This window comes from Tursiops truncatus, chromosome 1 (genome assembly GCF_011762595.2).
Source record: "Tursiops truncatus isolate mTurTru1 chromosome 1, mTurTru1.mat.Y, whole genome shotgun sequence".
NCBI classification, from domain to species: domain Eukaryota; kingdom Metazoa; phylum Chordata; class Mammalia; order Artiodactyla; family Delphinidae; genus Tursiops; species Tursiops truncatus.
Genome location: NC_047034.1, coordinates 70,482,928 through 70,497,064, shown reverse-complemented (window position 1 = coordinate 70,497,064; position 14,137 = coordinate 70,482,928). Strand labels below are relative to the sequence as shown.

At 50.6% G+C, this 14,137-nt stretch overlaps 1 protein-coding gene across 4 annotated transcripts in view; it reads right to left on the bottom strand.

Moving 5' to 3' along the window:
* The window catches only part of LOC109549600 (CD48 antigen-like), a 43,291-nt gene extending 34,030 nt beyond the window's left edge, over nucleotides 1–9,261 (bottom strand). For 2 of the 4 annotated variants that reach the window (XM_019932992.3, XM_073805833.1), the window contains exons 1-5: nucleotides 9,153–9,261; nucleotides 4,880–5,260; nucleotides 3,002–3,298; nucleotides 340–474; nucleotides 46–137 (exon numbers count right to left, since the gene is read on the bottom strand). In XM_019932992.3, coding sequence (XP_019788551.1) covers nucleotides 46–137; nucleotides 340–474; nucleotides 3,002–3,298; nucleotides 4,880–5,260; nucleotides 9,153–9,225 — 978 coding nt within the window. In that variant the 5' untranslated portion in view covers nucleotides 9,226–9,261. Of the gene's footprint in view, nucleotides 1–45; nucleotides 3,299–4,879; nucleotides 5,261–9,152 lie in introns of all 4 variants that reach the window. The other 2 variants (XR_012332395.1, XM_073805839.1) reach the window with 2 other exon arrangements.
* Between the last annotated feature and the right edge of the window lie 4,876 nt (nucleotides 9,262–14,137).

The following is a 14,137-nucleotide window of genomic DNA, read 5'->3' as shown; positions in this document are numbered from 1 at the left end:
ACGGACCCAGGAGAGCCCAGACTGGGCACAGCTCCCAGCTCTCACCTTGCGTGTGCCCTTTTGAGACTCCTGCTGGCTCAGCTCTGCGTACTGGATGCCACTATCATTGTCCCTGTGGTCCTCCTGCAATTCTGTACCTGAGTCATACACAGAGTGGAGCTTGAACCTGGGCCTTGAAAACCCTTACGCTCCCCCACTGTTATGAACCCCAAGGCCAAGGCCACACCCACCATTCCCTCTGCAGAGAGATTCCTTGAGCAGCAACATGCAGAAGGAAAGGAGCCAAGGGTCCAGTGGGGGAGGGGAGGTATCAGGGCAGGAGGGAGAAGTGCAACCTGCCTCTTCCAGTCTCCATTTTCTTCTTCTTCCCACGTGTCTTCCAAAGGTACAGTCCTCCTCCAAGGATCAACAGCACAGCCACGACAGCCCCTAGGATGCCTGGCAGGGGGTCAGCAATGACCTGTCCTTGTGAATCTGTTTCCCTCACACAGAGAGAATGAAGAAAGTTAAGGCAAGACAGAACCTAAAATACCCATTGCCAAGGGGAGATAGAGAGAGAGCAGGTGAAGAGCTCTGAAGGATCCAGGTTCAGAAGCTGAAGAGGGTGGAGCATGTCAGGTTCATCCATTCAACCGGGTCCTGAGCTCCTGCTTGGTGCCAGGGGTACAGCGATGAGCAAGATGGGGTCACCCGGGGGGGAAGACTGAGAAAATACCAAAGTCTGCCAGCCAGAGGGACTGCAGTGCAATAGAGGTTTACACCTTGTACACATGTCTTCAGGGAGGGCCTCCCAGAGGAGGTGATGCGTAAACTGAGTCTTGAGGGAGGAATAGGAGTTAACTAGATATTCAGCATGGGCACAGAATTCCAGGAAGGAGGGGCACCACATTTGAGAAATGACTGTGCCAAATTGCCAGCCCTGGGAGCTGCCATCATCCCACGGCAGCAGGGAGGAGCCAGGTGAGGAGGATCAGAGGGAGAAGAGTCTCTTTCCAGAGGGCTTTTTTTTTTTTTTTTGCGGTACGCGGGCCTTTCACTGTTGGCGGCCTCTCCCGTTGTGGAGCACAGACTCCGGACACGCAGGCTCAGTGGCCATGGCTCACGGGCCCAGCCGCTCCGCGGCACGTGGGATCTTCCCGGACTGGGGCACGAACCCGTGTCCCCTGCATCGGCAGGTGGACTCCCAACCACTGCGCCACCAGGGAAGCCCTCCAGAGGGTTTTGTGGGTCATGCTGAGCACTGAACTTTATCTGAGACTCCAGGATGGGGCTGAGGGGAGGGTAATGTGGGATTTTAAGTGATGCTGACACATCAGTTCCTCCCAGCAGCTCATGGGGGTTGGGTGAGAGGGGCAAGACTACACTCAGGATACCGGCTCACTCATTCATTCAATGAAATCCTGAACTGTGAGCAAACAGTGCCAGGAGCTTTGCTTGGTACATGAATTCAAAGGAGAACAAGACATGACCTCTGCCCTCAAGGTGTTCCAGGCTACAGCGGAGACAAACCCATAAACAGCATTGCTATTTAGTGTGGGGTGGCTACGGACTGCTCCTTAAAGGGGATGATGCTTGAGGGCAGGACAGTTATAGCACCTGCAGGGCCCTGTGCCACATGAGATTGAGACACCCTTGTTCAAACTTTATTAATATCAGAACTATAACCAACCACAGGATCCTGTGTTACTGTGCTGGTCGCATACCCATGATCTGAGGGAAATCCTTGAACAGGAATAAGCAAGGAAGTGAAGGACTCTTTTTTTTTTTTTTTTTTTTTTTTTTTGCGGTACGCAGGCCTCTCACTGCTGTGGCCTCTCCCGTTGAGGAGCACAAGCTCCGGACGCGCAGGCTCAGCCGCCATGGCTCACGGGCCCAGCCGCTCCGCGGCACGTGGGATCTTCCCGGACCGGGAGACCGGGGCACGAACTCATGTCCCCTGCATCGGCAGGCGGACTCTCAACCACTTTGCCACCAGGGAAGCCCGGAAGTGAAGGACTCTTGACTTGGGATGGCTGATGGTAGAGGAAACAGCATTTCCAGAGGCTCAGAAGCTTATAATAGCAGAACACATTCAGGAGCTCCAAGCAAACAATTCCGTGCGAAGTGTATGAGGTAAGAAACATGGGCAGAGGAGCATCTGAGCCCTGAATCCTACAGGGAGCCAGTGGGTCATACTCCTACAGATGACACAGATCAATTTCAAAATCCAATTTCTTTTCAAAAGATTACAGTGGACACACTATGGATAATGGATGAGGTGGGGGAAGTACTGGAAAGCTATTGCCCTGGACCAGCTCTGACACTGCACTACAGCGTATGGGAAGGAAAGAGATGCCCAGCAGGCAGGCAGATAGGCACAGGCAGCAGGGAGCATGGGTCAGGGGAGGTGTGGGCCCTCAGGGAAATACATCTCTAGGGAACACCTCTGCGGGCTGCAGCCCTAGTTCTCCTCACCTCCCCCATCCCACCCCTGCTTTACCTCCAGGACCAGCTGGGACTGGGAGCTGCTCATCTGGAGCTAGGTGGACAAGATTTGCATCAAAAACAAATCCCTGGGCTTCCCTGGTGGCGCAGTGGTTGAGAGTCCGCCTGCCGATGCAGGGGACACGGGTTCGTGCCCCGGTCCGGGAAGATCTCACATGCCGCGGAGCGGCTGGGCCCGTGAGCCATGGCCGCTGAGCCTGCGTGTCCGGAGCCTGTGCTCCGCAACGGGAGAGGCCGCAACAGTGAGAGGCCCGCGTACCGCAAAAAAAAAAAAAACCACCCCAAAACACAAAAAAACAAATCCCTTGTTTCTTAGGGGAAAAAAGAGGGGGTGGAGAGGCGGGCATGGATGTGACAATTAAAAGCAGAGATGAGTTTTCTGTACCTCCCAGACTCCTGTATGGGGTGACCCGATGGAAAGTGGTGCTCATAACATAGTGGGGAGAAAAGCCCAGAACCCTCACCCCAGTGCAGCTGAGCTCCGAGAATGCCCCTCCCCTCTGGCAGGTACACTCACCATGGACACAGACTTCCCCAAGGTCTAAGGTGGCAGTTTTCTGGTCCACCTGGTTGCTGACCACACAGGTGAAGCTGGCACTGGGCTGCCTCAGGGGCAGGTTCACAGGCAGGGTCCAGGAGTTGGGGGCTGGTCCCAGTGTCACGCTCTGCTCCAGCTCCCTGGGGAGGCCCTTGCTCTGCCAGGTCACCTTCAGGTCCTCTGTGGCCCCTGAGGCTCTGCACTCCAGGGTGCCATTGCACCAGCCTGGTGTGATGGACAGTAACTTGAACAGGATCTGGGGAAGGGGCACCGGCTCTAGGGTAAGAGGGACAAAAGAATGGAGCCTCACATGAGTGGAGAACAATACAGTCTGCACATTCTCATCCATCATCTCATTGAAACCCTGGCATCCTCCCTTTAATGATGGTGAATGCATTTTACAAGTAAAACACAATTTGCTCAATACTTACTACATAACAAGTGACAATAAAGAAGGGAGACACTGAGTTAAGTCCTATGATATTTCACTAGATTGAGCAAGCCTTAAAAATCTCCAACAAGAAAATAAAACCTGGATACCACCTACCCAAGGCACATTATTTCTAAGAAAATGGGGTTTCCTCTGGAAGGGGAAGAAGTCTGGGATAGAAAAGCTAGTCCCAGATCAGGACTTGCCCTCTTCTGCTCAGATAATGCCTGGGTTTGCATAACCCGTAGAGAAGGAGGACATCTGGCCAGCAATGGGAGCCCAGAGAAAGGCCCTGTGCTCCCAACAGTGGAGACATTTGCAGGAGATGCGGTGGTAGCAAGTAGGAATGACGAGTCTGAGTCTGGTTAGAATATGCCGCTGAACTTGAGAAGTGACATATTGATAACTTGGTCTTAGAAATCACACGGGGACCTAAAGCTATAACAGCCACTCTCTCACAGCAAGTATTTTCCTATGCAGACAGGGATTTTAGGGAAAGAAAGTGTTGGCTAAGTGAGGTTCTTTGGAAGTGTTGCAGTATAACCTTTCTCCCACGTCTATCGAGGCTTCTAGGCTTCTAGAGCTGGATTTGTGGAGTCTGCGAGTGAGGCTGGCCTTGGGCTGCTGACTAAAAGGAGAGGAGGCACTAACTACGTGGGTTTATGAATTGTGGTAGGTGAATAATGGACCCCAAATACGTCCACGTCGATCCTCAGAACTTGTGAATATGTTAGGTTACATGGCAGAATGGAATTAAGGTAACAGGTAGAATTTAGGTTGCTAATCAGTTGACTTTAAAATAAGGAGATTGTTCTGACTACCTGGATGGGACCAATGTAATCACAAGCGTCCCTGAACGTGGAAGAAGGAAGAAGAGGAAGGAGGTTAGAGGGATAAGAATGTGAGAAGAATTGGTCCCACTATGGCCAGGTAATGTAAGCAACCACTAGAAGGTAGAAAAGACAAATAAATGAATCTCCTGGAAACTCTAGAAAGGAACACAGCCCTGCCAGCACCTCGACATGGGCCCAGTGAGACCCGTATTTGACTTCTGACCTACAGCACAGTGAGATCCTAAATTTGTGTTTTATGAAGCATCTAAATTATAGCAATTTGTTCTAGCAGCAGTAGACAACCAATACACAAATGAAGTAAATCTAGACCTATAAAGTACAACAATTGTTTTGGCAATATCATTTCCCCAAATTTCCATTCTCCTCTCCCAAAATACTGAAGTGGTTTATCCCTGCTGTGAATCTCAGCTCTGCTCACCATTTGCAGTAAACCCACTTACCCTCATTGCAGAGGAGAAAATAGAATCTGAAGGCTGGTGTCTGGAAGGAATCTTGAAAAATGGGACCTGTGTGAAACTCGTAGCACAAAAGAAGGAGGTAAGCCATGGCATGGGGTCAGATGCTGTCACTTACCATAGACGGTAAGGGGGAAAACTTGGTTACGTTCTATTCCTCCAGTGAAGCTGGCTCGAGCCCGGTACAGTCCACTGTCCTCAGAGGTCAGGTTCTCAATCTTCAGGGACAAGATGCTGGGCACATGGACCCTCTGCTGATACTTGTCCTGGAGGCTGACCCAAGTGGGAGCGTCTGCTTCAGCACCGACTCGCAGCAGGACTCTGTAATTTGAGTCAGGGCCAAAGCCCCATGTGACCTCCTCCAGGTGAGCTTCTTGCTTCCTGGTCACGTTAAACGATACAGAACCTCCTCGGACCCTGTGCAGAGGAACATGGACTCCAGAATCCTGAACTCCAGAGCCATGTGTCCCAGAACTCTTGACCCCAGGGCAGCAGACGCCTAGGGCATTGGAAACAGGAAATGTATTTTTGTTTTCAGTAACAATAAAGGAGAAAACCACAAAACCCATCTTTTAAATGAAATTCATCCAATATACTCCCTTGATTCTTAGGAGGAAGCCTAGTAAAATGAATCTGAAGCAATTCTAGAATTAAGTCCTGGCTCTAGTGAATTGTAACCTTGAACAGGTTACTTAAACTTGCTAACCTGCAGTTTCCTCACCTGCTTCATAATGACAGTATAAACTGAATGAGATCATGGATCAAAAGCACCTGGCAGGGGCTTCCCTGGTGGTGCAGTTGTTAAGAATCTGCCTGCCAATGCAGGGGACATGGGTTCGAGCCCTGGTCCGGGAAGATCTCACATGCCGCGGAGCAACTAAGCCCGTGTGCCGCAACTACTGAGCCTGCGCTCTAGAGCCCGTGAGCCACAACTACTGAGTCTGTGTGCCACAACTACTGAAGCCCGCATGCCTAGAGCCCGGGCTCCGCAACAAGAGAAGCCACCGCAATGAGAAGCCCGCGCACTGCAAGGAAGAGCAGCCCCCCCTCGCTGCAACTAGAGAAAGCCCACGCGCAGCAACGAAGACCCAACACAGCCAAAAATAAAATAAATAAATTTATCAAAAAAAAAAAGCACCTAGCAGAGTTTCTGTCAAACCAAATTCATAACTGTAGGAGGAGCTTCTTAAGTGTCTCCTCACATTCACATCCTTGTGTAATGCCCTCCCCTAGAGCGTGGGCTGCACCTAGTGACTGGCTTCTAAGGAATGGACCACAGCAGATTTGATGAATGTCACTCAGTGACACTAGGTTATAGGAGACTGTGACTTCCCTCTTGCTCTCTCTCTCCTTCACTCCCTCTCTTGCTCGCTCTGAGAAACCCAGCTGCCGTGTTGTCAGCTGTCCTAAGGAGAGGCCCACATGACAAGGAACCGAGGGAGCCTCTGGCCAACATCCAGGGAGGAACAGGGACCCTCAGTCCAGCAGCCACAGGAACTGCCTCCCATCGGCAATCACATGAGTAGGCTTGGAAGCACATTCTGCCCAGCTGACCCTGAGCTGATGCAGCCCCAGCCAAGACCTTGATTTCAGTCTGGGAGACCCTGAGCCAGAGGACCCAGCTGAACAGCTCCTCCGTTTTGACCCACAGAAACTGTGAGACTGTGCCTGGTGGTGTTTTAGGTACTGAGTTGTGGGGTGACAGATTACACAGCAGTAGATAGCTAATACAGATATGAAGGCTGCTCTCTTCCCTGTTCCTTCTAGGCAGTGTAGTAGGCAGGACAGGCTAGGCTGTGCTGCATAACAAACAGTTACAATACCTCAGGGTCTTAGAACAAGGGGAGTTTATATCCCCCACCACGGGTTCCATGAGAGAGTGAGGAGGGTGTCCTGTCACACGTGGCAGAGGTTCCACCTCCTTGTGGCTGCACCCGTGGAACCCACAGCATCCTCACAGGCTCCCAGCCCCGCAGCAGGGAGGGGAGACAGGAGAATCACACAGGGGGTTTCACTGCATCTGTCCAGAAGCAGCATGATCCCTGCTCTTGCTTTGTGGCCAGCATTTGTCACAAGGCTCTGGCTAACTGCCAGGGACTAGAACATGAGGGGAAGCATGATCATTTAGTGAGCTCTGCTGTCCCCGCCACCAAGACAGCACTTCCCTAGCCAGGCCCCAAGAGGCCGCATTAGGCCTTCCTTGGTCATTTTCCTGCAGAACTGTGACCAGTGGGCACATTCGCCTCAGGGCCACCTCCTCCAGAGCCCACCCTCCCGCTTCAGACACAGACCGCAGGGACCCAATACCCTCTTTCCTTCCTGGGGACCAAGGTAGGACAGAACAGGACCAGGGAAAGTGTCTTATCCTGAAAAGATGATCAATCTGCTTCTTCCACCAGGTCAGGATCCATCTGCCTGGGTTGGCCTCTGGTTTCCAAGGTCCCAATCCTCTCTCCAATTCAATAAATCCTCATTATTTCAGGCCTGCCTCCCTCCTGCTGTACTTATTCCCATTCCTGGCTCTCAATGGAAGCAGAGAATAGCTCGTGCCAGCGTTCATATGCACAAGTATTTCAGATATTTCTTTGTATTTATTTAATCACTAAGTCACTTAACCAGGCATCTCCTCCAGGTCAGGTCTTAGGGGGGATCTCCCCAGGCCCCTCCTGTCACAGAGAAGGAGGCGCCCCAGGGGGTGAACTTGTCCTGGGTCACACAGGGCGGAGCCACACCTGGAGCCAGGGCTCCTGTCTCCCAGCCCAGTGCTTCTCCCCTGCAGGAGTGCCCATCACCTCCCCCACTCTGTCCCTGTCCTCCCCAGGAGCTCCCCTGCCAGCACTGCTCTCTCATCACCAGGATCAGAGCAGTTCCTGGAGGCTCATCCTCCAACTTGCCTCTCCTAGGAAAGGGGAAGCAAGTACTTAGAGGGGTTTAGCAGGACAAGGACTTCTGGCCAGCTGAGAGGGTTAGACAGCAGCCTAACCAGACTCCCCACTTGCTGGAAAGGAGGGAACCAGGGAGAGAAGGGGCTCAGCCTTCAGGCTGCAGGGAGGACCCACCCAGAAGGGAATGGTGAGCCCAGCTGCGCGGAAGATGGAAGGAGACGTAGAAAGAGGAAGGCGGCAAGAGCTGTGATCTACAAAAGATCTAATCCTGAAGAAGAAAATAAAGCCGGGGGGTGTGGTTACAAACAAGACAGAATAAAAGTTTATGTAAATAATACAAAATTTAACACTTACAAATCAACTTAAAATTTTGTCCATTTCCCTCCTCTCTCTCTCCCTCTCTCTCTCTCTCTTATGTAATCTTCCAACCCCAGAGCCTACGGAGAAAACTCTAAATAACAGAACATATTTTCCAGTTATGTAAAATTGAAGAGGAGGCCTACATTTTACTGTAGACATAAATTTAACTTGTTAAAAAAGAGGTCATGATTTACAAAGCTCATTCTTATTTCAAGACATCTGTTTATAAAAGTTCTCTAATTCATTAAATTTCATATAACTCCTGCAAGTTTATTTAGTGGCTGGGTTACTAAAACAAAAAATTAAAACAATAAAAGCTTTCCAACTTTCTCCAGAATTCATAATTCACTGGGTATTAGTATTTCCTCATTAGTTTTTACTTAATTTCCTTCTACATAATCATATAATCTCCCAGGAAGTCCTGTATGTGATTACGGTGTTGTCCAGTCTTCATTTCATTTTCACTTAACTCTCTATTGTTTCTACTTCCATTTCTCTTCTCCCGAAGTCCACTCCCTTCTGGAGCCTGCATTACCAGTCTACTGTTCCTTCTGTAGTTTCTCCATGTTCTTTCTACAAGTGGGTATACAGAAACCCTTAAATTTTAGAGGCTGCTGTTCCTTTTAACAAAGCAGAATTGCACTGTATTCAACATCTTTCATCTTGCTCAAGAAACCCAGACTAGAGTTGCTTCCTCCATCTCAGACGCAGGGTTCTGGTTGGCCCCCTCCCCCATAGGACAACTGTACAGGCTGCCAGTTCCCCTCTGAGTCCAGACCAGGGGAGCTTCATTCCCCAGCCCTTCCACACCAAGGAGCAGGTTTCTTTGTCTCCCTCCCTCTTCCCAGGCAGCTCCATGCTCTCCCAGCCTCTCTGTTATTGCACAGAAGCAGCCTCACCTCCCTGGAAATGTTTCCCTAATGCAGCCAAGGCTGCCTGAGCACGGGGGTCCCAGGCTCGCCACAACCAAAAGGCCATTTTGTTTTTCTGTTCACCCCAGGGCTCTAAACCAAATGCACTGTATTTGCTAAATAATTACAGAGCTGTTTTGTCTTTTTGTTCACCAAAGACTTTAGACGTGGACAGGGGACATTGCCTCCCTGCTCCCCCCAAAGGCCCTCCCTCCCAGCAGCCCGGGCCACTCACTGAGGAGTAGGCTGGTGAATCCCAGGAGCCGGGAGGCCCAGCAGAGATGGGGGTCTTCTGAGCAGGGCCCCATCACAGGCTGCCTGCCCGCCTGTGCAGCTGTGGAAGAAAGGTCTAGGAGGAGGGGCAGGAGAGAAGGGAAGCGTCACTCAGAGGGACACTTAGGCTCTTCCCCACCCCTAGGGCGGGGCTAGCATGATTATGCTCTGGGTTGACAGCCCACCAGCCTGTAGTAAGCCACTCAGATGTTTCCTATTACTATCCCCAGTACTTACAGTAGGACCTCAATAAACAAGTGCAGAATAAATGCACAAACAACTTCACTACTGGAGACGCCCCATCCCTGTGGTCACACCAGCTTGTTCGTCTCACACTCCCCACACTAGCACTCACTATAACTCCCTTACCTGTTTCCCTGGGGTTAGGCTGAGCCGCTCATCAGTGTCTGCCTATGATTGAGCACAGAAGTCATGCTATTTCAGCCAGGGTAGGCTGGGCCTCTGCTGCCTTGGGTGCCGTCTCCTCCGTCTTTACACTGTTTAATGAGTTTGGTTTTCCATAAACTTCAAATGTCAGTTGCTTAAGTAAGAAGCAAAGCTCTTAAGTAAGAACAAAGCTCTTTGGGGGAAGTGTCAACTCCCCATATCACAAATGCAAATATTGGCATTTACTGCTTGTACCCTTCTGGCTTTCCAGCTGCCCCTAGTGTTACTTATTCTCCCTACACACAGGGCAAAGCCAGACCCCACGGTATCTGATAGGCTCTTGTCTGCCTCCTTCCTACCATTTCCCTTTAAGCCTCTGCCAGGCCTGCTCCTGCTATCACAGAGGGGCAGGAATAGATATCTACACACCCTTCCTGGCCACAGCCTCAGCTGCCTCAGACCCACTCCCACCTACTGAGGCTCGGGCTCTGGCCTCTTCTCACCAGACTGAATACCCCACAACATCGGAGAACTCTTGGGCCCACACCGTAGGGGACCAGCACCATGTGCCTAACTCCTGGGCAGTGCCTCCTTCTCATCCCCACTGAGACTTCCCCCTCCGCTGCCCCAAGGCTGAGGAGCCCCATGCAGGACTGGCCCCATGACCATGCACTCAACATAGTCATGGCACTGTATATTAAACCCATTTTATGGATGTGAAAACTGAGACCAAGCGAGGCAGTGTAATCTGCAAAAGGTCATACGGTGAATCAAGCGTAGGGTCTGGGCTCTCGACAACAAACTCTAGAAAAAAAAACCCCAACAACACAGCCACTGTCCCATCCCACTGTGTGGCCTTATGCAAGTCACCTGAGTCCATTCTGTGCTCCTTAAATTGCTCTGCTGAATCCCAGACAAGAAAATATCCAACGCTGGCTTATTCCCTCCAACCTCCTCTAGTAATGGGGAAATTATTGCAAAAGGTAATGAGTCCTGTGGTCAGAAACTTCTTGTCTGGGCTCAAAATCCAGGCAACTCACCCACTGGTCACTCTCAGAGTGATGGGGAGCAAGTTTCATATTTTCGCTCTCCCATGTCCTATAAGTCCTCTTGTGTTAGTCCTCTTGTGTTTGGGTCTGTAAACCATCTGCTCAGGATTTGGGGAGGGAGGAGGAGCCTAGAGAGAGGGAAACAGCAATGCAGCTACAGGCCAGGGGCACTGGAAGACAGACAATAAACATTCCATGCTGGCTGAACACCAGGGACATTTTGTTTTTGTTTTTTTTTTTTGCAATACGTGGGCCTCTCACTGTTGTGGCCTCTCCTGTTGCGGAGCACAGGCTCTGGACGCGCAGGCCCAGCGGCCATGGCTCACGGGCCCAGCCGCTCCGCGGCATGTGAGATCTTCCCGGACATGTGAGATCTTCCCGGACCGGGTCACGAACTCGTGTCCCCTGCATCGGCAGGTGGACTCTCAACCACTGCGCCACCAGGGAAATCTCTTAAGGCAGCATCTCAGCCACCTTGTGCAGCTGCAAACGTAAATCATCAACACCCCCAGCCTGTCTACCTCTTTCAAATTGACAAAGCATTTTCATCTATGAGAGACAGATAGATATTATTACAATTATCTTCCCATTTTACAGATGTAGAAACTGAGGATCCAAAGAGGTTAATGAATAAACCCAATATGTAGTAGAGCCTGGCCTGGGACCAGGTCCCTGTCCTTTCATACCAATGGTCTTTCCAGATCCAAGTCCCTCTCAGTGCAGTGAATCTCCCACACAAGATAGTTTCAGACCTTGAGAAGCCACATGAAAGGGGGAGGCCAGGCCTGTCCCAGGGCAGCCTCTCTCCTCCCTAGTACCATTCCAGGCAGGAAAACTAAGGTCTGTGGCTGCATCTCAGAAGGCTCTGAGATCAAGGTGGCCTTTGTTCAACCCCAGCTCCTCCTTCTGCACTCAATACATCACAAACGGTCTGTGCCTCCAGCCCAGCCAGACCTGCAAAGGCTGCTGGCCTGAGAAACCTCAGCTGGTCTCTCAACAGGGCCCGGGGACCCTCACTGTCTGTGAGCTGCAGGCTGGTGGACCTGCACTCCTTCCCAGGGCAGTGACGTGTCCTCCTAGGGAGTCTCACGGTCCAGCTTTCACAGGGTCTTTTCACCTTAGTCTTAACATCCATCCCATCTGTCACACCAACGACATTACCTTTTAAACCTGGAGAAGGCCCCCCCCCCCACCCCAGTGGAGAGACTGCTCTCAGCCTGAGCTTGTTCCCAGCTCCTGAGAGAGCTCCTGTTTGTCCGTGACTCTCACCCCAGCCACATCTTTCGGCTTCTTTCTGCTGGGCTCCTTTATCACTAGATTTCCCTAGAGATTCTTGGCTGGACTGGTTGTCAACATCTCTCTTCTGTCCAGCAGGGGAGGACAGACCACACCACAGCACATCCTTCTACCCACCCCAGGCATTCGGACCACATTACTCTACCCCATAGGGAGGTGAGTGGGCTCTGCAGATCCCCACACACAGTCCCTGAGAAGGTGCCCACAGACCTTTGAGACCCTCCCATTGGGAGCACAGAGGGGAGGGAGAGCCCCAGCAGGAACAGATAACTGGGAAAACCTCCCCACTTTAGGGGTCACTCCCCATCCCTTATGGGCCTAAGAAAGAACCCCCATCAGCCTCCAGCCTGCACACCAGCTCCCACTACCTGGAGTAAGTACTTCCCTCCCACCCAATGCCTGAAGACCCTTCCAGATGCAGCTCAGATGGCCCCCTGGGAGCCTGCCCCATCTGCCCCAGATGAATTAGGTGCTCTCTGTGCTGGGCTCCCACAGCACTTCAGCTAGTTGTTGATTATTTGTGATGTGACCGGGTCACAGGCTCTTGTCCCCCTCTTCTGATGCAGGCCCCAGGCCCCGTGAACAGGGAGGCAAGGAGACCCCACTCTCAGGCTGGTGCCAGTTCAAGGTCGGCACCTGAGAGTGGGTGTCCTGTTGACTCACCCTGGTCCCAGCCCTCCTGTAAGGACTCTGCAGTGTCACATATGCTCTTGAACACGACAGGCAGCTTTCAGCTAAGCTGCACATGGCAGCCATGGCTGGTTTCCACTCAGCAAATATTTACTGAGCACGCCAGTGCCTCGGCACAGCCAGGGCTCTCATTTCCTGTCCAGGTCACCATCTGCTGCGGTCATTGAGCCCTGAGGTGGCTTCAGGGGCAGCGTGACCTCACCCAGCACCTCCCCTTCTGATAGACACTTGGTCCCCGAGGACCCAGTTGCCGTGTTCTGTGGGAAAACGAAGGTGAGCTCCTCCATGGCTGTATCTTCCCAGACCTGTTTCAGGGGTGCTAATTCACCCCAAGAACATCCACCCCTCAGAAGGAAAATCTTAAAGTCTGCAGTGTTATCCTCAGAAATTCAAGTCTGAAAGCTAAATTCTACTATTGGCATAGTAGTAGAATAATTCTACTACTGGGCATATACCCTGAGAAAGCCATAATTCAAAAAGAGTCATGTACCACAATGTTCATTGCAGCACTGTTTACAATAGCCAGGACGTGGAAGCAACCTAGGTGTCCATCGACAGATGAATGGATAAAGAAGATGTGGCACATGTATACAATGGAATATTACCCAGCCATAAAAAGAAACGAAATTGAGTTATTTGTAGTGAGGTGGATGGACCTAGAGCCTTTCATACAGAGTGAAGTAAGTCAGAAAGAGAAAAACAAATACCGTATGCTAACACATATATATGGAATCTAAAAAAAAAAAAAAAGGTTCTGATGAACTTAGGGGCAGGACAGGAATAAAGACGCAGATGTAGAGAATGGACCTGAAGACACAGGGAGGGGGAAGGGTAAGCTGGGACAAAGTGAGAGAGTAGCATTGACACATATACACTATCAAATGTAAAATAGATAGCTAGTGGGAAGCAGCTGCATAGCACAGGGAGATCAGCTCGGTGCTTGGTGACCACCTAGAGGGGTGGGATAGGGAGGGTGGGAGAGAGATACAAGAGGGAGGGGATATGGGGATATATGTATACATATAGCTGATTCACTTTGTTATACAGCAGAAACTAACACAACATTGTAAAGCAGTTATACTCCAGTAAACATGTTAAAAAACCCCCACATAGGTCAATGGAACAAAATAAAGAACACGGAAATAAACCAACACATATATGGTCAATTAATTTATGACAAAGAAGCCAGTGGGGAAAGAACAGTCTCTTCAATAAATGGTGTTGGGAAAACTGGATAACCATATGCAAAAGAATGAAAATGGCTGAGAAATATTCCATTGTATATATGTACCACATCTTCTTTATCCATTCATCTGTTGATGGACATGTAGGTTGCTTCCATGTCTTGGCTATTGTAAACAGTGCTGCAATGAACATTGGGGTGTTGCTTAGCCATTAAAAAGAATGAAATAGTGCCATTTGCAGCCACATGGATGGACCTAGAGATTGTCATACTGAGTGAAGTAAGTCAGACAGAGAAGGACAAATATCATATGATATTGCTTACATGCAGAATCTAAAAAAA